The sequence below is a fragment of the Crinia signifera genome, chromosome 1, assembly GCF_055691185.1.
Source record: "Crinia signifera chromosome 1, ASM5569118v1, whole genome shotgun sequence".
NCBI classification, from domain to species: domain Eukaryota; kingdom Metazoa; phylum Chordata; class Amphibia; order Anura; family Myobatrachidae; genus Crinia; species Crinia signifera.
Window position 1 is genome coordinate 219,118,450 of NC_139217.1, and position 27,748 is coordinate 219,146,197.

General features: G+C 46.1%; 1 protein-coding gene across 2 annotated transcripts in view; it reads right to left on the minus strand.

The window, feature by feature from the left end:
• Positions 1-27,748, minus strand: part of UBXN6 (UBX domain protein 6) — a 237,888-nt gene that overhangs the window by 45,520 nt on the left and 164,620 nt on the right. For both annotated transcript variants that reach the window (XM_083179278.1, XM_083179277.1), the window contains one exon: positions 4,624-4,754. In XM_083179278.1, coding sequence (XP_083035404.1) covers positions 4,624-4,754 — 131 coding nt within the window. The remainder of the gene's footprint in view (positions 1-4,623; positions 4,755-27,748) is intronic.

Here is a 27,748-nt window from a genome sequence, read left to right on the forward strand (position 1 = left end):
TTCTATGGTAGGTACACACTATTCAATCTTGCTGTATCCAATATATTTGTGTCGACCATATCAGTAGTTTGTTATTTTATTGTGTGGATATATACGTTTGTCAGGTGTCTGTTAGTGCATACACATTATTCAATTAGTCCGGTTTTACAATTGTCCGTTTTCACTTTCACAGTTATATCAACATTGATTTGAGCATAAATAATTTCATTTAAATGCCTGCTACATTCAAAAATTACACTCCACAACCTCCTGTTTGCTATCTATGACCTATGCGGTTAAGTGCCGTTTTATTTGCTATTTAACTTAACTTGTGTACCTACCATAGAAACTTGCTTACAAATAAAACCAATCGATTGTGATATAATACAACACGATTGGATGGGTCAGGATTGGACGGTGTGTATCCGTTACAGCAGAGGAATACCACCCAATTAATTTCTGGGACATTGTACTGTCCCTCAATGTATGAAAAACTGCCCGGCGCACATAGCACACGACCAATGCCAAGTACAGATTGCACACAATCGGCACTGTAAGGAGTAAAAGCCCATATGCTGACCTGTATAAATGACTGCTGAAAACAGCAGCAAAGGAAACGGTAAATAACCGTATGGGTTACAAACAGGCTGCTGCAGAGTGCAATTCTTAAACATGATAAGCACAATGAAAGTGAGCATTTAAGAAACTGGATTAATTGGACAGTGTGTGTGCACCACTAGCACTCCACTGATAAGTTGGGCTGTTCAAGCGGGGAGGAGTGTGTAAAACTAACCCAATACCCAGCTTACCAACGGAAAATCCAGGAAAATTGGCTAGTGTGTATCGCCAACACAATCCAAGTGCAACATATTCGCACAGTGAAATCAGTGCCTTCTGTCCATATATCAACTAACTAGAATCACAGTGTATTATAAGCTGAAGGACACATAAGCCTACAACTGAATATTGTATTAATAACCAGAAAAAACACATTTGGTTTGAGCAATAATATTACGATCAGGCAACTGATCAGTGAAAATATATGTACAATGAATGAAGTCTTTTTTTCCTGTACGGAGAGAAGCAAAATCCTGAGACAGTAACACATATGAAAATAGAACGAGCCTCTACATCACGATCTTTTTTTAAACCACTATTTCTAATCTTTATTCACTTCTACGTATTTGTTCTTATTGAGAAGTAGTAAATAGGATACTCCTTCTTTTTTAAAGTATATCCAATAAAAGCTAAATTTTACAAGTGTATATTATCAGTTGGACGCCTAATATAAGTTATCTGCAGTGTGCACCCACTTAATCTCTACAGTTCCCTTCCCTTTCTTTGTGTATCTATAATTTAAAGAAGGGTAGCACCACTCCTCTTTTTGAAAAAACAAGTGAAATCAATTGAAAAACAAAAAGAGAACGCAGATATAGCCTTAAAAAAGGCGAACAATAGGATTTCAGTGCGGAACTTATCCCCTCTTCCCCTTTCCCTCACAATTCTGAAGTATTCAAAGTAGCCCACTTTTCAATAGAGTTTAACATATCAGAGATTGCAGGTCTAATGTGCCATGGTATGCAGACAACCAGTTTTATTTGTCCACTTTTTCATTTCTATTTTTATTGTTCCTTTTTTTTGTATTGTCATGTTCTCATTTTCATTGTATTATTCATTGAAATATGCATGCAATAATGAACTAATGGTACTTGTTTCCTAGCACGGCCACAATCTTATGGATCGTGTACCTTTAAGTTAAGGTACACGATCCACACGATGGACCCGATTTCCTTTGAAATCAGGTCCATTTTGCCGGCTAAGGCACAATATCGGGGGCATCGCGTCGGTCGGGACCATTAACATTGGTCCCGACGCGACCGACGCGATGCCCCCGATTTCCCCATAGGCTTCAATGTTAAAATATTTTTTAACATTGAAATCGTGAGGATCGCGTCGGTCTTGTGCCATTATAATGGCACAAGATGAGATGGACTTGATTAAGTCCATCTCACCTTTAAAAAAATGTGAAAAATGTGAAATGGGCCAATATGACCCATTTCACATTATAGATGTCCCCGTCGTCACCCCACGATAGACGCCAACCCGAAGCGTGGCGAGCGCAGCGAGCCCGCGAGGGGTGGCGGTGCGCGTCCTCCGACCTTTTCATTCCCCTACTATCCACTAGGGCGTGGAGTGAGAATAGAATAGTGTGGCGATCGCAGCGAGCCACCGAGCCCGAAGCGTGGCGAGCGGACGCTGATACCTTCACAGGTAAACGCGTCCCTTCGCGGGCTTCATAGGTATCCACGTCCCCTCGCGGCGCTCGCCACGCTTCGGGCTCGGTGGCTCGCTGCGCTCGCCACACTATTCTATTCTCACTCCACGCCCTAGTGGATAGTAGGGGAATGAAAAGGTCGGAGGACGCGCACCGCCGCCCCTCGCTGCGCTCGCCACGATTCGGGTTGGCGTCTATCGTGGGGTGGGGTTTACGTCGTTAAATTTGGGGGTCTAGGGACCCAGGGACCCGATTTACATTTCATTCAATCAAAAAATCGGGTCGAAAATCGGGTCGGTCGCGTCGATCGCATCGCATGCGACCAAATTGCATGCGATGCGATCGACCCGATTTTTCCGACACGACCACCCCGATGTAAATCGGTGTGGCCGTGCTAGGAAACAAGTACCGAACTAATTTATTAACTAAGCAAATTTGTTTCATTTGACCACAATAACCTGTGTGCGCAGTGGCGGATTCAGGGGGTGGGGTACCCGGGCACATGCCCCCCTGTCATTGATGGCAGTTTTTCCAACCGCGGGACCAGCCCACCTGTTGAGCTGCCTTCGGGAACAATTGGTAGCATTGACAGCCAGGCAGAGAGCACATGGCATTATGTGAATTTTGCCTCAATCCACGTGGCATTATGCGAATTTTGGCAAATTCTGTTTGGCATCATGTGTAAGAGCCAAGTATAATGGGGTCTAGTATTTTGTTGCATAATGTGTTGAAGTGGTATACTACACTTAAGGACATGTCCCTTTTTGAGTGGCCACACCTAATTTTCTAGAGCGCACGTGCACAACTACATCCTTCACTTTTGACACCAAGGTGGACCAGGGCCCTTTTTTTAATTGCCAGGGCCTTTTTTTAATCCCACTCCTGCCCTCCCTATGCTCTCCTCCTCTCTCTCGCCGCTCTCTGAGCATGTACACTGGCACCACTAACACCCACCCCTTCCTATCCCCTCCCCTATCAGAGTAGCACTGTGGGTGGGAAAAGGGGCCAGAAGGGGGAAAAGAGGACTGTCACTTGGAGGCTAGAGCATGGGATAAGAACACTGGCTGTGACTGCTGAGGGGACTGGGTGAGAACTTTTCCCATCCAGGTGGGTTCTGATTAAAAACAGTAAAAAACCTGGCCCAAAGTATGGTGAGGGAAGGGTGCCATGAGAGTACGTGGTAAGATAACTGCGCAGGGTCCACGTGCTCAGGTATCAACATTGACAAAAACAAAAATTCATGTTGAACTGTTGCTTGTGTCAATATTTTTTCATATTTTGTTTATTGTGCATGCCTACCTAATATACCACACACAATATTAATAACAACGGGGCAGTTTTATTGAAGTTAAGCAGCTCCTAACTATAAAGCGAAGGGCTGGGTTTAAATATAACAATTGGGAGCCAACTGGCCAGTGAAAAAAGTACTAGCCACTTTATTACTTCAGTAGGCTTAATAAATGTGCCCCAATGGCTTCAAATAGTTGTCTAAAAACAGTCACAGTGCTTAAGTGACATTGATGCATTTGTGACAACTACCAAGTAAAAGATATAAACAGACAATTACAATATTTATTGTAAAATTTTAGGTTCAGGGTATCTGTCAGAAAGAATGTTTTACATAAACTATTTTACATCTGAAATGCATAGTACTTAACTCTTGATGCAAACATTTTATCATACTTGTCTACCTGACTCTCTCCATTCCCTGGTAATGTATGATTGCCATCACCTGAGGTGAAACACCTTTACCTAGCTCCCCACAGATGATTACAAGGGAAGTCCAGAAACAGAGCATTTTCTCCCAGATGGAGAGGGTCAGGTAGGCAAGTAGGCATTTTATTCAGGACTTCCTGACAAAATGTAAGCTCTAATGAGCAGGGCTCTCTCTCTCCTCATGTGCTTTTCTTAGAATGTATCTCTGCCACTGTTATAATTACATCAGTGTCCGCTGTTGCAACTGTCTTTTATTTACCATGTACTAATTTGCATCATGTATTGTCAGGTGCTGCGGAACCCTTGGGATGCCATTTAAATAAACAAAAATAATAATAATAAAAAGATAATTGTTTCTTGGAGAACAAGTCATATCCGATTTCTCAGAAGTATAATCTCTGTGGCTATCATAGACCACTTACTTTGGAATGATGTTAGAAACCAGATACGTTGTCATTGTTGCATCTATTTGAAGGAGTTCCATAATAGAGTAGTTTAGCTTTGAATGATTAATCTTGGTACAGTATATCTATGATGCATGTGTTGAAATTAATAATATAAATCCATTTTATTATCTCTAGCTAGTGCCCTCCTTACAGATTTTATAGCCCAGATCACAGAAATACAAAGCATCTTTGTGAACAATTTCTCACCTTGTAATATATATCCATCAGGAAATCGTATTCTCAGGACTGTATAATTGTATTTTTTTACTTCTCGTTGCTCTTCCTTTTCCCGCATTACTTTAGTTCTCAGCATTGACCCTCGTTCCAGTTTCTCTTTCCTGTTAAGCAGTGAAGAGACAGATTTCTGACATATATATACTTAATGAAAAAAAATGTATATTGCATATACTGTAGGTATTCATACTGAAATCTGCATGTCAAAATTATGAATGCATTTATTCTTTTTTGCTATTGCTTAAACTTTCATTTAATGAGTGAAAGGCCAATTCAATCCCACATGCTGCCACTTTTGTGTCACTTTGCCCCTCAATTGATGTGCTTGGTCCTTCCTCAGCAGTTAAAACATCCCTTTTAATTAATTTTTTACCATTACCTCAAATCATTTGATTACTATTGACATGTGTCATTATTTCAATAATCCACCTTCCTTTAATATCAAATCGGTTTGCAGCACTGAATCTAAATGTACTGTTGACCAAACTACCACTATTCACTATTAAACTTAATTAGATAGTACATTGTATTCCTAGTTCTCAATGTAAAAGCTGCAGCCAAAATGAGAACACTAGAAAGATCCCGAATCAGGACTGATCATACGGCTGTGAATCAGCTGGCGATTTTCGATTAACTGTGCATACGTATAGGCAGCAATGAGCCTGAGTGTTGCTGGTCTACGATGAAGTCCTGCTACTTTTTCTATTTGTAAGCCGTTCGCTGGGTGATTGACAGGAAGTAGGTGTGGTAACTGGCCGTTTCATAGGAGTGCTAAAAAATATTGGGAGTGTCAGGGAAAATGCAGGACTGCCCAAGCATTTCAGGGTAGTGTGTTAGGCCAGATATGCCTGTTTTCTTCGCAGCTGCCAAATGAGTCCCTGGCTACTCCTAGTCTGTGATGACTGGTGCCCAATGGAAAAATCATTTGATAGTTAGTCACTAACAAAGAATTGTGTTCATTTTCGCTTCGCTGCGAAGTCTTTGCTAGACGGAACACATTCATTCACACAGTGTACACATCGATTTGCAGGGAGGGATTTTACTATAGCGGGGGTGCATCTACCTGACTGCGAGCCACTGCACATTAACGGGCGTGCAGTCAGGTTTGAATGACACTACAAGATAATAATGAAATTGCCAGTTAAATGGTTAGTGCAAGAAGGTTCGCAGACACTACAGACACTACAAGACAATAATGAAATTGCCAGTTAAATGGTTAGTGCAAGAAGGTTTCATATGCCATACTTAATATTTAATTACTTTGCAAAGGCTCCCCCCAAAAAAACGGTATTTAACTTTATAACATACTAACATATGTACAAAAAATTAAACATACATTTTTTAGATATACAAGGTCATCATGTGACCTTGAAATGTAGAAAAATATTTAAATATAAGCTTAGCTTCAAAACAACACCAACATGAAAGTTCTACCACAAACAGAAGCAAAGTTATGATTTGTTTTATTTGACTTCGCAAGCATAAATTTTAGTCATGTTTGTAACCCGGTTGACTGAATACCATGAGGGAGAACATTTTACATATGAAAGTTACTTTGTCGACTACCATCCTACCAAATTTCAGGAAAATCAGAATTGGAAACTGTATTGATTTGGCATGAAATGACACTAAAGCCCCAATGAACACTTATCAATGTTAACAAAAAAATAAATAAAATTGTCCCACAGCAGGGCCGTTACTACTAGGGTAGTGTGGAGTGTGCCACCGCACAAAGTGCTGCAGGACAGGGGGCACTGTTGGCACTTGTTAATTATCTGTTTGTCACGACCATTGGACACAAGCGGCGCTTACCGGTTCAGGTCCACCGTCAGGGCCTTAGGTCCCTTCATGTTGGTGCCGCCATCTTTCCGTGGCTGCCCATTGGCTTTCACCCTGTCTTCCCTGCTCGTCTAATCAGGAACAAGACCAGGGGTTTAATCCCTCACCTGACTCTCAGTAGATGCCAGTGCTTCGCTATCTCTTCCCAGGAGGTAACCTGCGACCTGTGCTCCCCAGGGTGCTCCTGCACCAGCGTCTTTACACTTGAGTGTTTCCAAGTCTGCTGTTCCTGAGATCTCCCAGTGTGTACCGGCACCAGTGTTCCCATACCTGTGTGCTTCCAAGTCTGCTGTTCCCAAGATCTCCCAGTGAGTACCTGCACCAGCGTTCCCACACCTGTGTGCTTCCAAGATTGTGCTCCGCTGATCTCCCAGTGTGTACCGGCACCAGCGTCTCCATACCTGCGTGCTTCCCAGTGAATACCTGCACCAGCGTTCCCACACCTGCATGCTTCCAAGATTGTGCTCCGCTGATCTCCCAATGTGTACCGGCACCAGAGTCTCCATACCTGCGTGCTTCCCAGTGTGTCCCTGCACCAGCGTTTCCATACCAGTGTGCTTCCAAGACTGTGTCCCTGTTATCTCCCAGTGTGTACCTGAACCATCGCCCCGCACCTGTGTGTCTCCAAGTCTGCTGCTCCAGAGATCTCCCAGTGTGTACCTGCACCAGCGTTACCACACCCGTGTGTCTCCAAGGCTGCTGCTCCAGTGATCTCCCAGTGTGTACCTGCACCAGCACTACTACACCCGTGTGTCTCCAAGTCTGCTGCTTCATAGATCTCCCAGTGTGTATCTGCATCAGCGTTGTCACATCCGTGTGTCTCCAAGTCTGCTGCTCCAGTGATCTCTTTGTGTGTACCTGCACCAGCGTCATCACACCTGTGTATCTTCAAGTTTGCTACACCAGCGATCTCCCAGTGTGTACCTGCACCAGCGCTTCCACACCCGTGTGCTACCAAGACTGTGTTTCTGTTATCTCCTAGTGTGTACCTGCATTCCTCGTGGTCCTGCTCTATGCTTCCAAGCATTGGTACCTCCGAGACTGTGATACATTGACATAAGGTACCATCTATCTTTGCTTATGCAAAAGACTTACTTTAAGCCTGCCACCTTCTGTCCCTTAGAGTGCCCCCTAGCTCCTGACCAACAAACGGACTCACAAAAACCTGACAGTAAGCACTGGCCCAATGGACCCGGTTGTAAGTCAGGAACTTTTTCAGGGCATTGCCAACCGTCTCCACAGATTGGAGGAGGGTCAACAACAAACATATCAGGTTCTGCAGAATATGGCCCAGCGCCAGGACCAGCTACAGTCTTCGTTGTCTTCTAAATCCTCAGCTCCTGCTGGGTCTGGCGCCGGTCCACCTCTTTCTCAGTCTCACTCCAGATCTGCACTTCGGTTATCCCCTCCAGCCAAGCTTGACGGCTCCCCTGGAAGTTGTCGGGGATTAATCAATCAGTGCGAGGTCCATTTTTCTTTGCTACCATGGAACTTTCCTAATGATCAGACTCGAGTAGCCTATATTGTGTCCTAGTTATCCGGATCTGCTTTAGACTGGGTTTCTCCTCTCTGGGAAAGACAAGACCCCTTGTTAACCAAGTACTCAGACTTTATTTCTTCTTTCCGGAGAGTATTTGATGAACCCGGCCGTGTCACCTCAGCAGCTGCTGAGATCCTACGTCTTAGTCAGGGTTCCAAGACTGTGGCCCAGTATGTCATTCATTTCCAGACAGTGGCATCTGAGCTTCAGTGGAATGAAGAAGCCTTGACTTCGCCGTTCCTAGCAGGTCTATCTGATCGATTAAAGGATAAATTGGCTTCCCGAGATTTACCGTCCTCCTTGAATGAAGTTATTTCCTTGTGTATTAAAATCGATCTTCGTTACAGAGAAAGGCAGTTGGAGAAAGCTCGTCAAGACTGTGGTCACCCTCCGCCTAGTCCTCGGTTGCCTCCAATGACAGCGACATCGTCCTCTCCCAGAAACTGTGCATTTACTGTGGCGAGCCCGGTCAGAAACTGTGCATTTACTGTGGCGAGCACGGTCATTTCCTTGCCAGCTGTCCTCGTCGTCCGTTAAATGGGCAGTCCTAGTTGGTCTTGGAGAAGCCAGACTAGGACAACCTCAATCTTCTCCAATCAAAAGAGACTCTTGTATTCGTCTTCAAATTCTGTTGCCCGATGGTCCTGTTTCTACTCTGGCATTGGTAGATTCCGGGGCTGCAGAGAACTTTATTTCTACTCAGTTTCTCACGGCCCATGGGGTGAAACTTTGTGAACTTCCTGCAGTCCTTCAGCTCTCTTCTATCAATGGCAGTCTGATTCCGTATGGGTCCATCCATAGAACCGATCCTCTAGAGATTCTAGTAGGTGCTCTGCATAAGGAACAACTCTCTTTCCTGGTGATTCCCAGAACTAACCATCCTGTAGTTCTTGGCCTACCTTGGCTCCGAAAACATTCCCCAGTTATCGACTGGAAAACCATGCAAATCCTCTCCTGGAGCAAGAAGTGTCATTTCACGTGCCTACAGAAAGTTCTTCCAGTACACGCTACTTCTTCACCTCTTCCTGATCTGCTTCCAGTTGCTTATAAGGACTTTGTTGATGTTTTCTGCAAGAAATTGCCTCCTCATCATCCATGGGACTGTCCCATAGAGATTCCTGGAAAACCCCCTCTGCGTGGTCGGACTTATCCTCTCTCACTCCCTGAGACTAAGTCTATGGCTCAGTACATCCAAGAGAACCTTCAAAAAGGATTCATCCATCCTTCCTCCTCTCCTGCTGGTGCAGGATTCTTCTTCGTCAAGAAAAAAGATGGTGGTCTTAGGCCCTGCATAGACTATCGAAAACTAAACGACTTTACCATCAAGAATTGTTATCCTCTTCCGTTGGTAACCGAGTTATTCGATAGGATCAAAGGGGCGAAGATCTTCTCTAAACTGGATTTTAGAGGAGCATATAATCTCATTCGTATTCGGGCTGGCGATGAGTGGAAAACGGCATTCAATACCAGAGATGGTCACTATGAATACTTAGTTATACCATTCAGTCTCAGCAACGCTCCTGCAGTTTTTCAAGAGTTTATGAATGAGATCTTCCGTGACCTATATTATTCTGTAGTAGTGTATCTCTGTGATATTTTGATCTTTTGACAGAACCTACAAGAACATCGGCATCATGTTAAAGAAGTCCTCCAACGGCTCCGGGTCAATCAGCTGTACTGTAAACTCGAGAAATGTGAATTTGAAAAGACATCCGTGCCATTCCTGGGCTATATTATCTCGGGTACCGGTTTGAAAATGGATCCATCAAAAGTACAAGCTGTTCTAGACTGGACTCAACCCTCGACTTTAAGGTTGGTACAACGTTTTATTGGTTTCTCGAACTACTACAGAAAATTCATTAAGAACTTCTCCACCATTATCAGTCCAATTACTGCTCTTACACATAAAGGAGCCCCCCGAGGCTGTAGCAGCTTTTCAGCATCTGAAACAAGTCTTTATCACGGCTCCTGTCCTACGTCACCCCGACTGTTCTCGTCCTTTCGTCCTTGAAGTGGACGCCTCTTCCTTATGTGTCGGAGCAGTTCTATCCCAGAAAGCTGATGATGGCAGTATGCATCCTTGTAGATTCTTTTCTAGGAAATTCCTTCCAGCCGAAAGAAATGATCCTATTGGAGAACAAGACCTACTCGCCATAAAACTGGCCTTTGAAGAGTGGAGATACCTTCTTGAAGGAGCTAAATTCCCTGTGTCGGTCCTTACGACCACAAAAACCTACTCTATCTTCAAAACGCTCAGTGTCTGAATCCAAGATTGGCCCGGTGGGCTCTATTCTCCACTAGATTTAACTTCTCTTTGTCTTTTCGTCCTGGTTTCCAAAACCACAAAGCGGATGCTCTTTCTCGGTCCTTCTCCTTGTCCCAAGAAGATCATGTCACAGGCCATGTCCTCAATCCAGCCGTGTTCGCACATACCGAACTCCTGTCCATTCCTCGCGGGATGACGTTTGTGAGTCCAAGATTTAGACCTGAGTTGCTCAAATGGGCACATGCCTCCCGATTCTCAGGTCACCCTGGCATCAAGAAGACTTTGGAACTCCTTCAAAGGTCTTATTGGTGGCCATCCATGAAGACAGGCGTCACTTCCTTTATTGCTTCCTGTACTCCTTGTTCTCAGCACAAGACTCCTCGTCAGTCGCCAGCGGGCCTCCTTCAGCCTCTGTCCATTCCAGAACGCCCCTGGTCTCACCTTTCGATGGACTTCATCACTGATTTACCAGCCTCTCAAGGTTACAACACCATCTGGGTGGTCGTGGACCGCTTCTCCAAAATGGTTAATTTTATTCCACTCAAAGGTTTGCCTTCGGCTACTAAATTGGCTCAACTCTTTGTCTTCGAGATATTTAGTTTACATGGATTACCTAAAGAGATCATCTCCGACAGAGGGGTGCAATTCGTTGCCAAATTCTGGAAATCCCTGTGTAGCACTCTTCGAGTCCAGCTTAATTTCTCCACAGCCTACCACCCGTAAACTAACGGCCAAACCAATAGGGTCAATCAAGACTTAGAGACATTTCTCCGATTGTACTGGTCATCCTCACAAGATAATTGAAGTGAATTATTGCCTTGGGCCATGTTTGCTCATAACAATTCATATCATTCTTCGAATAAAACTCCTTTCTTCGTGGTCTACGGACAAAATCCTCGTATTCCAGAGTTACAGAGACTCCCAGTTTGTGAATTACCAGCTGTTAATTCGGTACTTGTATACCTTCATGGCTCCCATCGCATGCCATATGTAATGACATGCGATGCGATTTTACCGGGTTTTTTATGCATTTGTGATAAAAAAATCGCATGGCATGCTTTTTTCATCACAAATGCATACAAATGCATTTTAATTAGTAGTAAACATGTGAAATGCACCCCAAATGTAATTTTTCACACTGTACAACCCCCTACTATCAACGCCAACCCGAAGCGTGGCGTGCGCAGCGCGCCCGCGAGGGGCGGCGGTACGCGTCCTACGACCTTTTCATACCCCCACTATCCACATCGGCGTGGAGTTGAGAATAGAAAGTGTGGGGAGCGCAGCGAGCCACCGAGCCCAAAGCGTGGCGAGCTAAGTGAGCCCCGCGAGGGGACGCGGATACCTTCACAGGTATACGTGTCCCCTCGCGGGCTTCACAGGTATCCGTGGGGCTCGCTGCGCTCGCCACGCTTCGGGCTCGGTGGCTCGCCACACTTTCTATTCTCAACTCAGATCGACATAGACAAGCTGTTCCAGTTTTAAAAGTTGGGGATAAAGTGTGGTTGGCCACAAAGAACATTAGACTACGAGTTCCTTCCATGAAATTTGCTCCTCGCTATATTGGACCTTATTCTATTGAATCCGTATTATCTCCTGTGGCCTACAAACTGCAATTACCTCAATCCTTAAGGATTCCTAATTCCTTCCACTTTTCCTTATTGAAGCCCCTAATATTGAATCGATTTCAGAAGAGAGTTCCCAAGACGCCTCCTGTCCAGTCTCAAGGGGAGGTAGACTTTGAAGTCAAGAAAATCCTAGACTCCAGAAATCGTTTTTGCAAGTTGCATTATCTTGTGGATTTGAAAGGATACGTCCAGAAGAACGAACTTGGATCGACGCCTCCAGCATCGATGCCCCATGCTCCTTAAGAAATTTCATTGTGAATTCCCAGGTAAGCCAGGGAAGTGTCCAGAGTCCACTTCAAAAGGGGGGGGGGGGGTGTGCTGTCACGACCATTGGACAGAAGCGGCGCTTACCGGTTCAGGTCCACCGTGGGGGCCTTAGGTCCCTTCATTTTGGTACCAGCCAGAGGAGTTCTACTGTTGTGTCCCAGCGGCCGTGCCTGTCATCTCGTGCCTAGTGTTGTGTGTCTCCACTCCCGGGCACCATGTTGGCTTGGCCCTGTGTCCTATAGTGTGCTGCTATCTTTCCATGGCCGCCCAATGGCTTTCACCCTGTCTTCCTTGCTCGTCTAATCAGGAACAAGCCCGGGGGATTTAATCCCTCACCTGACTCTCAGCAGACGCCAGTGCTTAGCTATCTCTTCCCACGAGGTAACCTGCGACCTGTGCTCCCCAGGGTGCTCCTGCACCAGCGTCTTTAAACTTGCGTGTTTCCAAGTCTGCTGTTCCTGAGATCTCCCAGTGTGTACCGGCACCAGTGTTCCCATAACTGTGTGCTTCCAAGATTGTGCTCCGCTGATCTCCCAGTGTGTACCGGCACCAGCGTCTTCATACCTGCGTGCTTCACAGTGAATACCTGCACCAGCGTTCCCACACATGCGTGCTTCCAAGATTGTGCTCTGCTGATCTCCCAGTGTGTACCAGCACCAGAGTCTCCATACCTGCATGCTTCCCAGTGAGTACCTGCACCAGCGTTCCCACACCTGCGTGCTCCCAAGATTGTGCTCCGCTGATCTCCCAGTGTGTACCGGCACCAGAGTCTCCATACCTGCGTGTTTCCGCGTGAGTACCTGCACCAGCGTTCCCACACCTGTGTGCTTCCAAGATTGTGCTTCAAAGATTGTGCTCCGCTGATCTCCCAGTGTGTACCGGCACCAGCGTCTCCATACCTGCGTGCTTCCCCGTGAGTACCTGCACCAGCGTTCCCACACCTGTGTGCTTCCAAGATTGTGCTCCGCTGATCTCCCAGAGTGTACCGGCACCAGTCTCCATACCTGCGTGCTTCCCAGTATGTCCCTGCACCAGCGTTTCCATACCAGTGTGCTTCTAAGACTGTGTCCCTGTTATCTCCCAGTGTGTACCTGCACCATCGCCCCGCACCTGTGTGTCTCCAAGTCTGCTGCTCCAGAGATCTCCCAGTGTGTACCTGCACCAGCGTTACCACACCCGTGTGTATCCAAGGCTGATGCTCCAGTGAACTCCCAGTGTTTACCTGCACCAGCACTACTACACCCGTGTGTCTCCAAGTCTGCTGCTTCATAGATCTCCCAGTGTGTATCTGCATCAGCGTTGTCACATCCGTGTGTCTCCAAGTCTGCTGCTTCAGTGATCTCTTCGTGTGTACCTGCACCAGCATCATCACACCTGTGTATCTTCAAGTTTGCTACACCAGTGATCTCCCAGTGTGTACCTGCACCAGCGTTACCACACCCGTGTGTCTCCAAGGCTGCTGCTCCAGTGAACTCCCAGTGTGTACCTGCACCAGCACTACTACACCCGTGTGTCTCCAAGTCTGCTGCTTCATAGATCTCCCAGTGTGTATCTGCACCAGCGTTGTCACATCCGTGTGTCTCCAAGTCTGCTGCTCCAGTGATCTCTTCGTGTGTACCTGCACCAGCGTCATCACACCTGTGTATCTTCAAGTTTGCTACACCAGTGATCTCCCAGTGTGTACCTGCACCAGCGCTTCCACACCCGTGTGCTACCAAGACTGTGTTTCTGTTATCTCCTAGTGTGTAGCTGCATTCCTCGTGGTCCTGCTCTATGCTTCCAAGTGTAGCGACTGTTTGAATTCTGGCAGCTTGCCAGCTGCTTAGTTGATTAGTTTCAGGGCAGCAGCACATGATGCCTTACTTCTGTCATGTATGTTATCAGCGTGCTACGCTGACTCCTCCAAGGCAGCCCAGCGCTGCTACTAGTAACCTCCTGTGAAGTGAGCGCCTCTCACACAGCGCTTGTGCCAGCATGATATCCTCTCTTCTGTCGAGAGGGGATCATGCGGGTGCCGGCGGAGAGGCGCTCCATCTTTGTGATACTGTAAGTAGGAGCGTCTCAGACGCTCCAGCAGCAAGGCAATGATACACTCCATCTGTGTGATACCTACGAGCGCCTCAGACGCTCCAGCAGCAATACAATGATTCCCTCCTGCCCCTGACCTCTGAGTAGCTATTGCTCAGATGTATGAAACACCCCCACCATCCACGCCATCCCGAAGCATGGCGAGCACAGCGAGCCCCGCGAGGGTACGCATTACGCGTCCTCTCAACTGTTTCATACCCCCACCATCCAAGTCGGCGTGGAGTTGATTTTATATAGTGTGGAGAGAGCAGCGAGTCACCGAGCCGCCCGAAGCGTGGCGAGTGCACGCGGATAACTTCACATGTATTCCGCTTGCGCTCGCCTCACTATATAAAATCAACTCCACGCCGACATGGATGGTGGGGTATGAAAAGGTCGGGAGGACGCGTAATGCGTCCGCTCGCCACGCTTTGGGATGGCGTGGCAGGGGCAAACGCAGGATTTTCAGAAGGGGGCTTCCAAAGGGGAGGAGCAAAGCACGGAGATGGACCAGTATATGCTGGGTCAGTCAAAGTATTATAGATAGACCAAATGTATATAAATAATAATAAAAAAAAATTATATATATATATATACACACACACACACACACAGGTTGAGTATCCTGTATCCGAGTATCCGTTATCCGAATTATTCCGAAAACCATACATTCCACAAAGTGAAAAAAAAATATTTTTTTTGCTAAAAACTCACTGGGGACATTTGCAACAGCACTACTGGTGACCTGATATGTATCTGGCACTATATATGTGCAAGAAAATGATTGCTTGGCATTCAAATTCAATATCTGAGATAGTACACAAATTTTGTTTCATGTTTTGAAACCTTGTTTTTTGAACAAATAAAATATATTTGTGTGTATTTTATGTGGTAATAAAATATATTTGTGTGTATTTTATGTGTTTATACAGCATACATGCAAGATACTTAAAAATACATAATTGAAATATTAAAATATTCCGAAATACGGAATAATCCGTTATCCAAAATTCTCCTGGTCCCGAGCATTTTGGATACGGGATACTCAACCTGTATATATATGTATGTATATATATATATATATATATATATATATATAGCACCCTTTTTGTGTCTTGAAAAAGGAAGTAAAGCTTCCGAAACGTTGACCACCTTTCTGTGTGCCGTATCCCTTCTTTGCAAGCCCGGAGGAGTGACATGTTCTTCTGCTACAAATATATCGCTTCATTGTGCACCCCGGCGCCTATATTCCTATGGACCTGAGTGCCGGCCACTACTGGTAGACACACATATATATATATATATATATATATAGAAGAAATGCAGCGGCACTCATGGACTTGTGAAAAAGAATTGCTTCTTTATTGTAGTATTTCTACGTTTCGGTTTGTCTCCAAACCTTCATCAGGAATGATGAAGGTTTGGAGACAAACCGAAACGTAGAAATACTACAATAAAGAAGCAATTCTTTTTCACAAGTCCATGAGTGCCGCTGCATTTCTTCTTCTATCTACACATTTGCAACAGAAGGCACCTGGCCTAAAAACTACTTCAAAGCGTGAGTGCCAGACCACCAAGACTCTTCTATATATATATATATATACTGTATATATATATATATATATATATATATATATATATAAATATACACATACATACATACATACATACATACATACATAGGCGTCAACAGCAGTGTAGACCCCTGGGCATAGCAATGTATTGGGGGCCCTACCGATCCTCCAGCGGTAGGTGTGGGGGAAGCTTTGATGTCCCGTGGGTGGTAGGGGGTATTATATCAACCACTCAGCATGTAGGGCCTGGATCAGTAATTTCCACTAATTACCCCTTTACTGCACAGATGGTGGGAGATGGGGTGGGAGAAGGTGGCATTGGGCTGAATGAAGGGGCCCTGATACATAACTTCCAGGGTGGTAGAGGATAGGATGTTTAATACGCAGTGTACAGTTCAGTGGGCTTATTATTCATATTTTTCTGGTGGAAGGACAGCTTACTTGACTGCAGATATCTCCAGTTCCCAGAAATAGATTTCTTAGATTTTGGAATTAAAGACTAGAGAATCCCACCTACCAAATGGTACTGGGAACTAGGGGATCAGAGTTCAGGAGGCAGAGTAATCTGTCAACGAGTATATAAAACTATATACCAGGTGTTTAGAGCTGGAGCAGTAACCAGCTGCTGGAAGGATGATATCTCTGGTTCTGGGAACAGGTGAGACAAGATACTAGTGTCCATCAAAGGGGGAGAGTCCCATCTTTTAGAAAATACCCTCAGAAAAACGAAGTCAGACAGAACCTGAAATATCTGACTGGTAAAAGAGCAATTAACATGCTTGGATGGAGACTACTGCTTTGAAGTCAGATATCTCCGGTTCCCAAGGGCCGATTTTTAAAATTCTTTTACCCCTGGAAAGAGGGGATTCTCAGCTTTCAGACTCGGTCTCTTACACTCCTGGGGGGGTTCTGGGTACTCAGAACCCCCCCCCCGCGTGTGCTACTGCGTGGATAGTGGGGGTAGGAAATGGAGGCATTTGCCAGTATGCGACATGGAGAACTGGCAAATGCCTCCTTCATTGTGCATGATACACAATTGCGTCCGCACCCGCTCTTTGGACAGGAGAGGCATGCACTGCTCAGACGCAGGAGTCTCACTGCTTGAGCGTCTGAGACGCTCCTACGTATAACAAAGATGGATCGCCTCTCCGCTGGCGCCCGCATGATCCCCTCTCCACAGGAGAGAGGATATCATGCGGGCACAAGCGCTGTGTGAGAGGCGCTCACTAAGCTTCACAGGATTTTAGGAGTAGCAGCGCTGGGCTGCCTTGGAGGAGTTAGCGTAGGACGCTGATAACGTACAGGCAGCTGGCCAGCTGCCAAGATTTATAGCTAGAGTAGCACGCAAAGCCGTGCTACACTGATAGCGTAGCTTAACGCAGTTTGGCAACCGGCCAATATTCATAGCTTCAGTGTCCTCGCGCTGCCACTGTGAAACTAAACAAGTACCGAAAGTGCTTTCTGGTCCCCATGAGCAATCAGAGAAACAAATTTGACTTTACCATAAATCCTTATTTTCATAGTGCAGGTCACTATGTAGGCACCAGGACAAAATCTACTACCATGAAGCCAACTCACTCAACTGTGGCAGACATACCATTACTTAACTATGCTGATTTTGGTAGGAGGAGGTCAGGCATATATGCCCTTCCAGCAATAGTTACATGGTGCATAGATAACATATGTGCAAAAATGTACTGTAGCTGCTCTTGCATGCTAATTGGAAATATGAAGAACAATATCAATTCCTCCCTTTCATCTGAGCCATACATAAAGATACACAACATGTGTATGTATACCATTTGATCTCTATAGCATCTGTGTGAATGTTAAAAGGAGACCACATCATATATGAAGTGAGTACAATCCAGTGACATGCAGTGAGGTAAATGGCTAGTATCAGAGCCAGATGTACACATGATACAAGAGGCCAAGGTTTCAAGTGGGCATTATACCAAGGTATATACTGTACTACTGGAAATGTGAGTTTTGATCAAATGTGCTAACAAGGTAGACATATACATTTAAACCAGTGTTTTGAACTATAAAAAATGATTAGAAAAATATTAATAATATCGCCTGAACCCTGAAGTACACCACCTAGTACTGGTATCCAATTTGAAAAAGCACCATTTTTTTCTGTTCTCGCCAGTATTTTACCCAGATACAAATTTCTTTATTTTGTCTAAATTCCTCCATTTTGTGGATAAGTCTCTTATGTGGTAACATGGTGAAGGCTTTTGCAAATACATGTATACCATGTTGACCGCTTTGCTTTTGTCTATATTCATACTAACTTTCTCCTAGAAACTAATCAGGTTAGGTTGGCATGAGCGGTCCCTTATGAAGCCATGTTGATTCCAGCTGATTATATTATTTAGCTAAATATTCCTGGATACCATCTCTTAATATTATCTGGAATATTTTACCTACAACTGCTGATTATATTATTTAGCCAATAGCCCTTTTACACCAAGGCAAAATCCCGGGTCAGCGTCACATTTAAAAGTGTAGCTGAAAAAAAGAACACCGGGTCCATTTCTCTGCAAACCCTACCCTGGTCCTGACCAGGGTGGAACATAGGGAGGACCCGGGTGGGGGCAGTCTAAACGGGTATGCCGGGTGTGGAAAACGAAATTGCACCCCTATGCTATTAATGTATTGCAACCATCCTCTACGCCATTTTAACTATGCTATTCGCGTAGTTCTAGTTTAATCAAAAGAATCTTTAATCAATCAAGGACGGACGTAATGCATTAATGTCTAAATCATAGTGACACTCCTGATACAGGTTGAGTATCCCGTATCCAAAATGTTCGGGACCAGGAGAATTTTGGATAACGGATTATTCCGTATTTCGGAATATTTTAATATTTCAATTATGTATTTTGAAGTATCTTGCATTTATGCTGTATAAACACATAACATACACACAAATATATTTTATTACCACATAAAATACACACAAATATATTTTATTTGTTCAAAAAACAAGGTTTCAAAACAGGAAACAATATTTGTGTACTATCTCAGATATTGAATTTGAATGCCAAGCAATCATTTTCTTGCACATATATAGTGCCAGTTACATATCATGTCACCAGTAGTGCTGTTACAAATGTCCCCAGTGAGTTTTTAGCAAAAAAAATATTTTGTTTTCACTTTCTGGAATGTATGGTTTTCGGAATAATTCGGATAACGGATACTCGGATACGGGATACTTAACCTGTATATGTACATTATGTATTCCCCAAAGTATTGGAATATGATTGTCCATACTTTTAGCTTAGTATTGTTGTAATCGCCATCACAGACGCACGGTCATTATATTAATCGCAATGCGATTAAATACATAACCCTAGATGTGTATATATGTATGTGAATCGAGAAATGTGTGAGATTGACTCTCCCACCCCTTTGCTTTAAAAAGGAACAACACTGTGATCCCTGAACAGAGAAGGAAAATGTGATCTTACAGAGCACATACCTGGGATCCTGGGGAGAGGGAAAAAATGTTTAATCGCAACTATGCATCTGTGACGGTAATTGATATTCATATATGTGTGTCTTTTACATCATGATAACTGTGCCTGCGTTCGTTTAATATATATCTGTAATGTAAACTTTGTATACCCTAAATTGGATTGTGGAAACTGTTTCCTTTAAGTGTCTGTTACCCTTTGTGAACCATTGTCCATTAAGGACTACAATATACTAGGACATGGGGTTAGATCCTAAACCGTCTTGAAAAAGTTCCCGTTGCTAGGGAACGAAACGCGTCGACGTCATATCCGCCTGTACACCAACCCATCTGTGAGGTCACGATCACGTGGTTACGGAGCCAACGTCATGGACTGATCACCCCGGCTCACTTTGGAGCCTCTCCCAGCACGCACAGCCGCAGACACTAGCCAGCCGGCTCCACGGCTTGATTGCCGCCTCCCACTGGAGTAAAAAACCAAGGACGCCAGCACACAACGTGCAGTGGGTCGAGCCACCTGCCATCGGGCTCCCCGTCCCTCCACTACCAACCATCAAGGAGGGTGAGCATATCTCTAAGGAGACTCTGCGCTAACTGACATTTACCACCTGGCGTTATATGCGCTAAACAGGCAACTTGCATTGTGCTCCTAAACAACAGCTTACAAAGTGCTTTTGGCTTCTACCTTCTCTACTCCTTTAACACATTTATCCCCTGCTACTAATATTCTGGCTGATGCTAACCGCTTACTGACATTGACTGTGCTCCTGAAATTACCTTCTACCACTTAAATACGTGACCCATTTGGTGTTGGCTACTCTATATAATTTTATTCCAGGGCCTCATATACATATGAGAAGCCCATTTTGATATATGGTATCTGCCTTTTATTTGTGCATATATATTTTTATGTGTATGTGAATTTGGTACTTATGTAGTAACTGGGCTGCCGATTTTGAAATCGGGTCCATCGCATCGCACCCGACCATATCGCATGCGATGGACCCGATTTTTCCATAGGATTCAATGTTAAAATGGACTGAGTCCATTTCAACATGGAATTCAATGGGAAAAGGGGTCCTTTTCATACCCCTACTATCCAAGTGGGCATGGTGTTGGATATAAACCTGTGGCGAGCGTAGCGAGCCACCGAGCCCAAAGCGTGGCGAGCGTAGCGAGCCCCGCGAGGGGACACAGAATACCGTTCGCTCGCCACGCTTCGGGCTCGGTGGCTCGCTACGCTCGCCACAGGTTTATATCCAACTCCATGCCTACTTGGATAGTAGGGGTATGAAAAGGACCCCTTTTTCCCATTGAATTCCATGTTAAAATGGACTCAGTCCATTTTAACATTGAATCCTATGGAAAAATCGGGTCATCGCATCGCATGCGATATGGTCGTATGCGATGCGATATCGCATCGCATCTGATTGTATGCCTTAACTTAAGGCATACAATCAAAAAATCGGCAGCCCAGATACTACATAAGTACCGCGAATTTTTATAATATGTTTTTTTCTTATATAAATATCTAATTACACTATTTAAAACGTGCCCAGGTGTCCTTTTGTTCAGTGTGGTTCGCAGGTGATTAATCTAGATTTGGCAGCGCAAGTGCAAAACCAATTCTTTCTGTAAATTCCCAGTGAGTCACCAGCAGACTCACTTGCCCTTGCTGCAGCCAAATCTGGAATACAGTTATTTTAATCTTTATTGAAAATGTAATTATTCCACTCAAGCGCCGGGCTCTGTGGATTGTGGAGAACTCCTAGGAGCTCCCTCCACACTCACAGACTTTCTCCTAAAGGTGCCCACACACTAGAACGATTTTTTGTCCGATTGTCCGATTTTTGATAAATCGGCCGATATATCGTACGATATTTACCGATAATCGGTCGAAAATCGGCCGATGCGCGCTCCCGTGGATCTTTAGCTGAATCTTCTGATCTTACGTGCTGCACAAAAGATCAGAAGATTTAACAAAAGATCCATAGGAACGCACACAGGATCTTAAGAAAAATCTTTGGTAAAGATGTGCGCTTGCCTGAAATCTTTGGTCCAGGGCTGACCAAAGATTTGAAGGCTAATTTATGCGCACATCTTAAGATCGCAGATCTTTCTAGTGTGTGGGCACCTTTAGATCCGTGATCTCACCATAACTGATTGTCTGTACGTATCAATTCCTTTATAAGTATATAGCGTATGAGATGCTTTAAAAAGGTTTTCTTATTCTCAGTAAGCATAAGGTTAAAACAAGATAAGACACAGTACAATGGTTTGTGATTGCATCTATTCATATGTAAATGTGATTTACAACCTTTCATATTGTCAGTGAATGGAGATGCCTTAAGGCCCCCATACATTAGGCCGACTTGTCCTAGGGACAAGTCGGACCCAATTTACCTGCGAGCCACCCGGCAGCTCCCCGGGAGGCTCACATACAATTTGGCACTTGATGTGCCATTTTTTACATGGGATAAATCGCATGCGATTTATCCCATGTTAAAAAAAACCCGGGGAGCTGCAGGGCGGTGAGGAGTAGTGGGGGCGGGCAGTGGCAGTAGAGGGGGCGGGCAGCGACGGCGGGGGCGGGCAGCGGCGGTGGTGGGGGCGGCCAGCGGCGGTGGTGGGGGCGGCCAGCGGTGGTGGTGGGGGCGGCCAGCGGTGGTGGGGGCGGGCGGCGGGTGCGGTGAGCGCTGCTGACCTGGCCGGGCAGTGTACTTACTTACATAGCAGCAGCGGGGACGGGCAGCGCAGTGGCGGCTATTATATTTTGAAAATACTTGTCAAATGACCGGCCGCTCTCTGATTGGCCGGAGAGCTCTCAGCCAATCAGAGAGCGGCCGGTCATTTGACAAGTATTTTCAAAATATAATAGCCGCCACTGCGCTGCCCGTCCCCGCTGCTGCTATGTAAGTAAGTACACTGCCCGGCCAGGTCAGCAGCGCTCACCGCCCCCGCCGCCCGCCCCCACCACCGCTGGCCGCTGCCCGCACGCACCACCGCCCGGCCAGGTCAGTCAGCCTGTGCTCAGGGACCCGCTGCCCGCCCGGTGTCTGCATGCATATGCCTGTCAGGTGGCAGGCATATGCATACAGGGAGGTCGGACGTGATCGTATGTACAGACCGTCCGACCTCCCTGATCCGGTCCGATGCGCACGGGACCGCGCATCGGATCGGATCAGACATCACACACATACGATTTTGGGCCGATTTCATCCGATTATCGGCACCAAGTGCCGAAATCGGATGAAATCGGACCAAAATCGCATAGTGTATGGGGGCCTTTACACAGTGCTCTACTGCTGTAATTGAAATGATGGCATGATGGTTGCTAAGGGTAACAACTGATAGGTAACGGAAACAGCATTACTGCCTTTATATCCACTGGTTTATGAATTATAGCACATTCATACGGGTCATTCGACCCGGCTCCCATTTACAGCAATGGGGCAGTCCAACCTCCGGACTGCAGTGTCCTGCAGTTAGTATGGAGGTTGGGTGGGGGATGCACACAGCCTCCGCTGCGGTCTGCTGTACAGTGCAGATAGCAGCAGAGCCAGAGAGGTGGTGAATGCATGCCTTTGTGCGGCATCTATTCACTCGTGGACAGAGGATAGGGGATGCACTGAGGCTGTGGGCAGTCCAGCAGCTTGCCTTGGTGCTAGGCTTGCCCCCAGCGTGGTGCTTGGTGGTCCCAAAATGACGATCCCGGTGCTTGGAAATGATGTCATCTCCAAGCCCAGCCCCAATTCAGGGAACAGGGGAAAATCCCAGATCCATCCCGGATGTTCCATATACCGGGTCGGATCCAGAATTTTGGTGTAAAAGGTATTCCTGGATACCATCTCTTAATATTCCTTTAAATATTTTACCTACGGCCGATGTTAGGCTCACTGGTCTATAATTTGCCGGGTCTTCTCTGTTACCTTTTTTAAATATCAGTACTGCTCCCACTAATCTCCAGTCCCTTGGAACCAAGCCTGACGAAAATGATTTATCAAATATGGAATGTAAGGTGTTTTATAACTTCTCCCTTGTTCCATCAGAAGTCTTGGATTAATTCCACACGGTTTTGCCAATAAAATAGATTTCTTCCATGAAATGGGAAAGGGGGGATGAAGCATAAATCCACCTGATGCAGCTGCTCAATGATGCACACTTCCATATATGTGCAGGCACTCATTCATAAATACAGATCGCACTGCATTCTTGTGGGTAAAATGGCCCGATAAGTAGACTTGATAGGGGTGTAGCAGTGGTCTAAGGTACGTCCTTCCCTGGTGTGGCATCTGACTTGCTGTCTGTACTTCGGTAGCTCTTGGGACAGGTTGGCACTGTTGAAGTCGCCCATCACTATAAGCAGTGCTTCCGGATGTTTGAGTTCTGTGTCTGTTATCCTGGTGGCCAGTTGGAGTTGGGCTTCTTTCGCATTTCCTTGGGGAGGTATATACACCCCCACCAGGACTATTGAGGCAAATTCCCGGGGGGAGTAGAATGGGTTGCATTTAATGATGAGTGTCTCCAGTTGAGGGCTGCTTGATTTACTCAGAGTTTTTACGTCGGTGCACCACCCTTCATTTATGAAGAAGCAGATACCTCCTCCCTTGGTTTTTCCAGTGAGCTCCTTGTCGTGGTCCGCCCTGAGGAGACTGTAGCCCGGCAGCATCACCGAGGAGTCGGCAATGAGTTCATCTAGCCATGTCTCAGTAAAGCATAGGATAGATGAGCCAGCAGTGCCTGATCTTGCGTCATTTATGAGCAGGGACAGCACATCCATCTTGTTTACAAGGGATCGAGTGTTCGAGAGTAGGATAGCTGGGAGTGCAGGTCTGTGACCTCTGCGTCTCCACTTAACTAGGGCCCTAGCACGGCGGCCCCTCTTGCGAGTCCTGAGCCTCACATATCTTCCTGTCAGCCTAGCTGTTAGGTGGGGGGCCCCTCCACGCCACTTGGCGGTGGTAGGGGCATGTCTGTTCCTACTGGAGGGAGCCAGCGGCCTGGCTGGGATTGCCCTCATTGTTGTCGGGGGCTCAGTTCTGGCTATCTTCTCAGGTGGGCACTGAGTCACACCACTTCCTTTTTGGGCCCCCATAAGTAAGCCCTGGGGGTTTACTTTTCTGCTACCTCTGTGAATGGTTCTCCATGGTCACCGGTCCACTCTCCAGCAACTGCCATTCAACTTTGCTGCATCCTTTCTGCACAGGGCAGCAAGGGCAGTGTGGACTTTGAGGGCTGCCGATCTGCCCACGTCCCGCTCCGTCAGGCTCATATGGGTGGTCTGCTCCAGGGGTGAGCTCCATTTCAGAAGGGCTTCTCTGCTGTGCTTGGTTACCACACTTGGCAGGGTCATCACACTCGAGGAGGTGATGAACGAGGACAAGGACAGGGGGAGACATGTAGTTTGGTTGAGCTGCACAGCTCCGAGGCAGCCTTCTGCGGCGCCATATTTGTGGTATCCAGTATCCACACTTTTACTCAGGTCTGTGAGTGCTCCAGGTTATTGCTGTGTTTGGTTGCTTCTTTCTTGTACAAAGATGTATTTTGGACAGATATTCATTAAATAAACTACAAGTAACTTTCCTTTTCAGTTGCTAATTTAGTGATTTAGTCACACAAGTTATTCAGGAACAAAGCAGGCTTGTGGAGAGGTGTTAGAAGCCATTCCCCATGTAGGTGTGAAATCCCAGTGTAAGGTTTTTGAAGTGCATATTCTTTGTATAGATAACATGTCTCTTGGGAATAAACTGGGGCCCTGTGTGATTGTGGAATCCAGGGGCTGTGGATATTGTATTTTAGATTCTTTTAAGGGAATCTAAGAGAATCTTTTCTGAACAGAGAAATATATGTAACTGGACGGGAAGCATAGGTAACTGATGTCAATGGGGACCTTGATAGAGATAGTTAGTTTTTCCAGTACCTTGTTCTGTGATGTTCCCTGAGGTTGTAAAGCCAGTCCTAGCAGAAGGGGCAGAGGTTTAAATCCAATCCAGTGTGCATCTCAGTGCAGGAGTACAATCCGTTTGTTCTGGAGAGCCATTCATGTAGTGAAGTACAAGTTAAAGGTAAGTCCTTGGATATTTTTGGTGATTCTGAAGTCAGCTGTGTAGAATTTAAGCTGTTTTGTAGAGACCTTCAGGAGCAGAGGCGTAGCTAGGGTGGAGCCGGTGGAGCACCTGCTCCGGGCGCAGAGATGTCACCTGGCGCCGGAGCTGTGCACTCTGCCACCGGCTCCCCAGCCCTGCTCGCCGGCTCCCCCGCCCAGACACTTTATTTCTTGCTGCGCCGAGTTCCCAGCGCAGGAACACAGGGCGACCCCCGCCACCACTTCCGACCCCGGGGCACAGTGACAGGACACACTCCTTGTGCGCCGGGTCCCAGGATCCCCACACACACTATTGTCACTTCCGGCCCGGGCACAGGACACTTGCTGGCGCGTCACACAGGAGACTTTCCTGTACAGAAGCGCAGCAGTGGCCAGGGGCACTTTTACACAGACGCCGCTCGCAGCTACTCAGTGCAGAGAGGACCTCAACACAGCTGTGCCTGCACTGCCTGTGTTAAAGCCGGCACCCTGAAGCTACAGTCCCGTCCCTCCTTCCCAGCAGTTCATTCCTCCTCACACTGACAGCCTGAAACTCCGGAGGAGTCCGTCCACACAGGCTGTCAAAAGTGTGTTTCTCCCTCTTCATGCTGCTGCTGCTGCACGGAGAGAGGAATGTGTCGGGAGCAGACACTTAACTGTTTGCATCCCTTCTATTAACAGTAAGTGCCACTAAATTGTCATGTTGTCATGTTAAAAGTGTGTGCCTTTGTTTACCAGAACTAATTATTGTGTTTCCAACGCCCGTATTGAGTGCTGGTGTGTTTTTTTATTATGAGATATATATATATATATATATATCTCATAATAAAAAAACACACCAGCATTCAATACTGGCGTTGGAAACACATGCTTCACGCCCCCCCCCCCCCCCCCATATTTATATGTGCACCTGCATATAATATATATATATATATATTAATATACGCAGGTACACGTATAAATAAATATGGGGGGGGGGGCGTAAAACATGCCCATGCTCCGGGCACCGTGGCACGTAGCTACACCGCTGTTCAGGAGCATGTAAAGTGTGAGGCAGCCATCTTGGGGGCCTAAGGGAGTGAGTAGCAAAACAGTGTCCTCCGAGCTGGCTGTGTAAGCAGACAGATATGTAGACGGATGCGGGGGCGGAGGCACTCGAAATAAAGACACAGCAGGCAGATATCCCGACGTTTCGAGACCACAAGATCCCTTTATCAAGGTGCATGTTTTCACATGCACCTTGATAAAGGGACCTACTCATAATCATGATGGGGCAATCAGTAGTAAAAAAGAACAATTTAATCCTCATATAGGAAGCAAATCCACTGGTGCTGCTCAGAAAACTTTTCAAAGCCAATAATTTATGCATGAACAGTGAATTTTCTAAGAGGAATGACACATCTGGTCTTCCTAACATTGCATAGCAATACAATCACATTTCAACATCTACACACCATCACCTCCGCTGCTGCTGAAGTGCGGCAGCTCCCGTAGCTACCACCTGCTCCCCCTCCTGCACCGCTGCCAATTACCAGTTGCTGGGAAGTGCCCGACACTGCTGAAGATCAGCAGTTTCCACATAGCTTCTAATTACCGGCCGCAGCAGAAGCTCCCTCCTTCCCTCCAGCGCTGCTGCCATTTACCTGCCGCTGATTAACATGTAGCTCCCGGCTGTGCCCCTCCCTCGCTGCTGCCATTTACCAGCCATGGCTGAAGAACCTGTAGCTCCCTGCAGGGGCGTAACTAGAACTTTGTGGGCCCCTTAGCAAGATTTATAGTGGGGCCCCCCATGCAGTGCCAATTAAACATTATGCGACACACCACAACACCCATTACCAATTATGCGCACACCGCAATGCCCATTACCCATTATGCGCACACCGCAATGCCCATTACACATATGTGATACACCGCAATGCTCATTACACATTATCTGATACACCGCAATACCCATTATGCGCACACCGCAATGCCCATTACACATACCTGATACACCACAATGCCCATTACATATTATGCGACACACCACAACGCCTATTACCCATTATGCGCACACCGCAATGCCCATTACACATATGCGATACACCAAAATGCTCATTACACATTATCCGATACACCGCAATACCCCTTTTGTACGCACACCATAATGCCCATTACTGCTAAGACAGACTACATCTAGCACAGCATCATCCTGGCAACGGTGCTTCCTGCAGACACTGCCAGCGCTTGCTCCCTCAAGCCACGCAGGGTCTGTGGGACCATAGTTATGCAACTTAATGTAGCCATGTTAATGTTTACTGCGAAGCGGCATATCGTGCCAGACTGTGCGATCACCCCGTGTGAACAGGCAC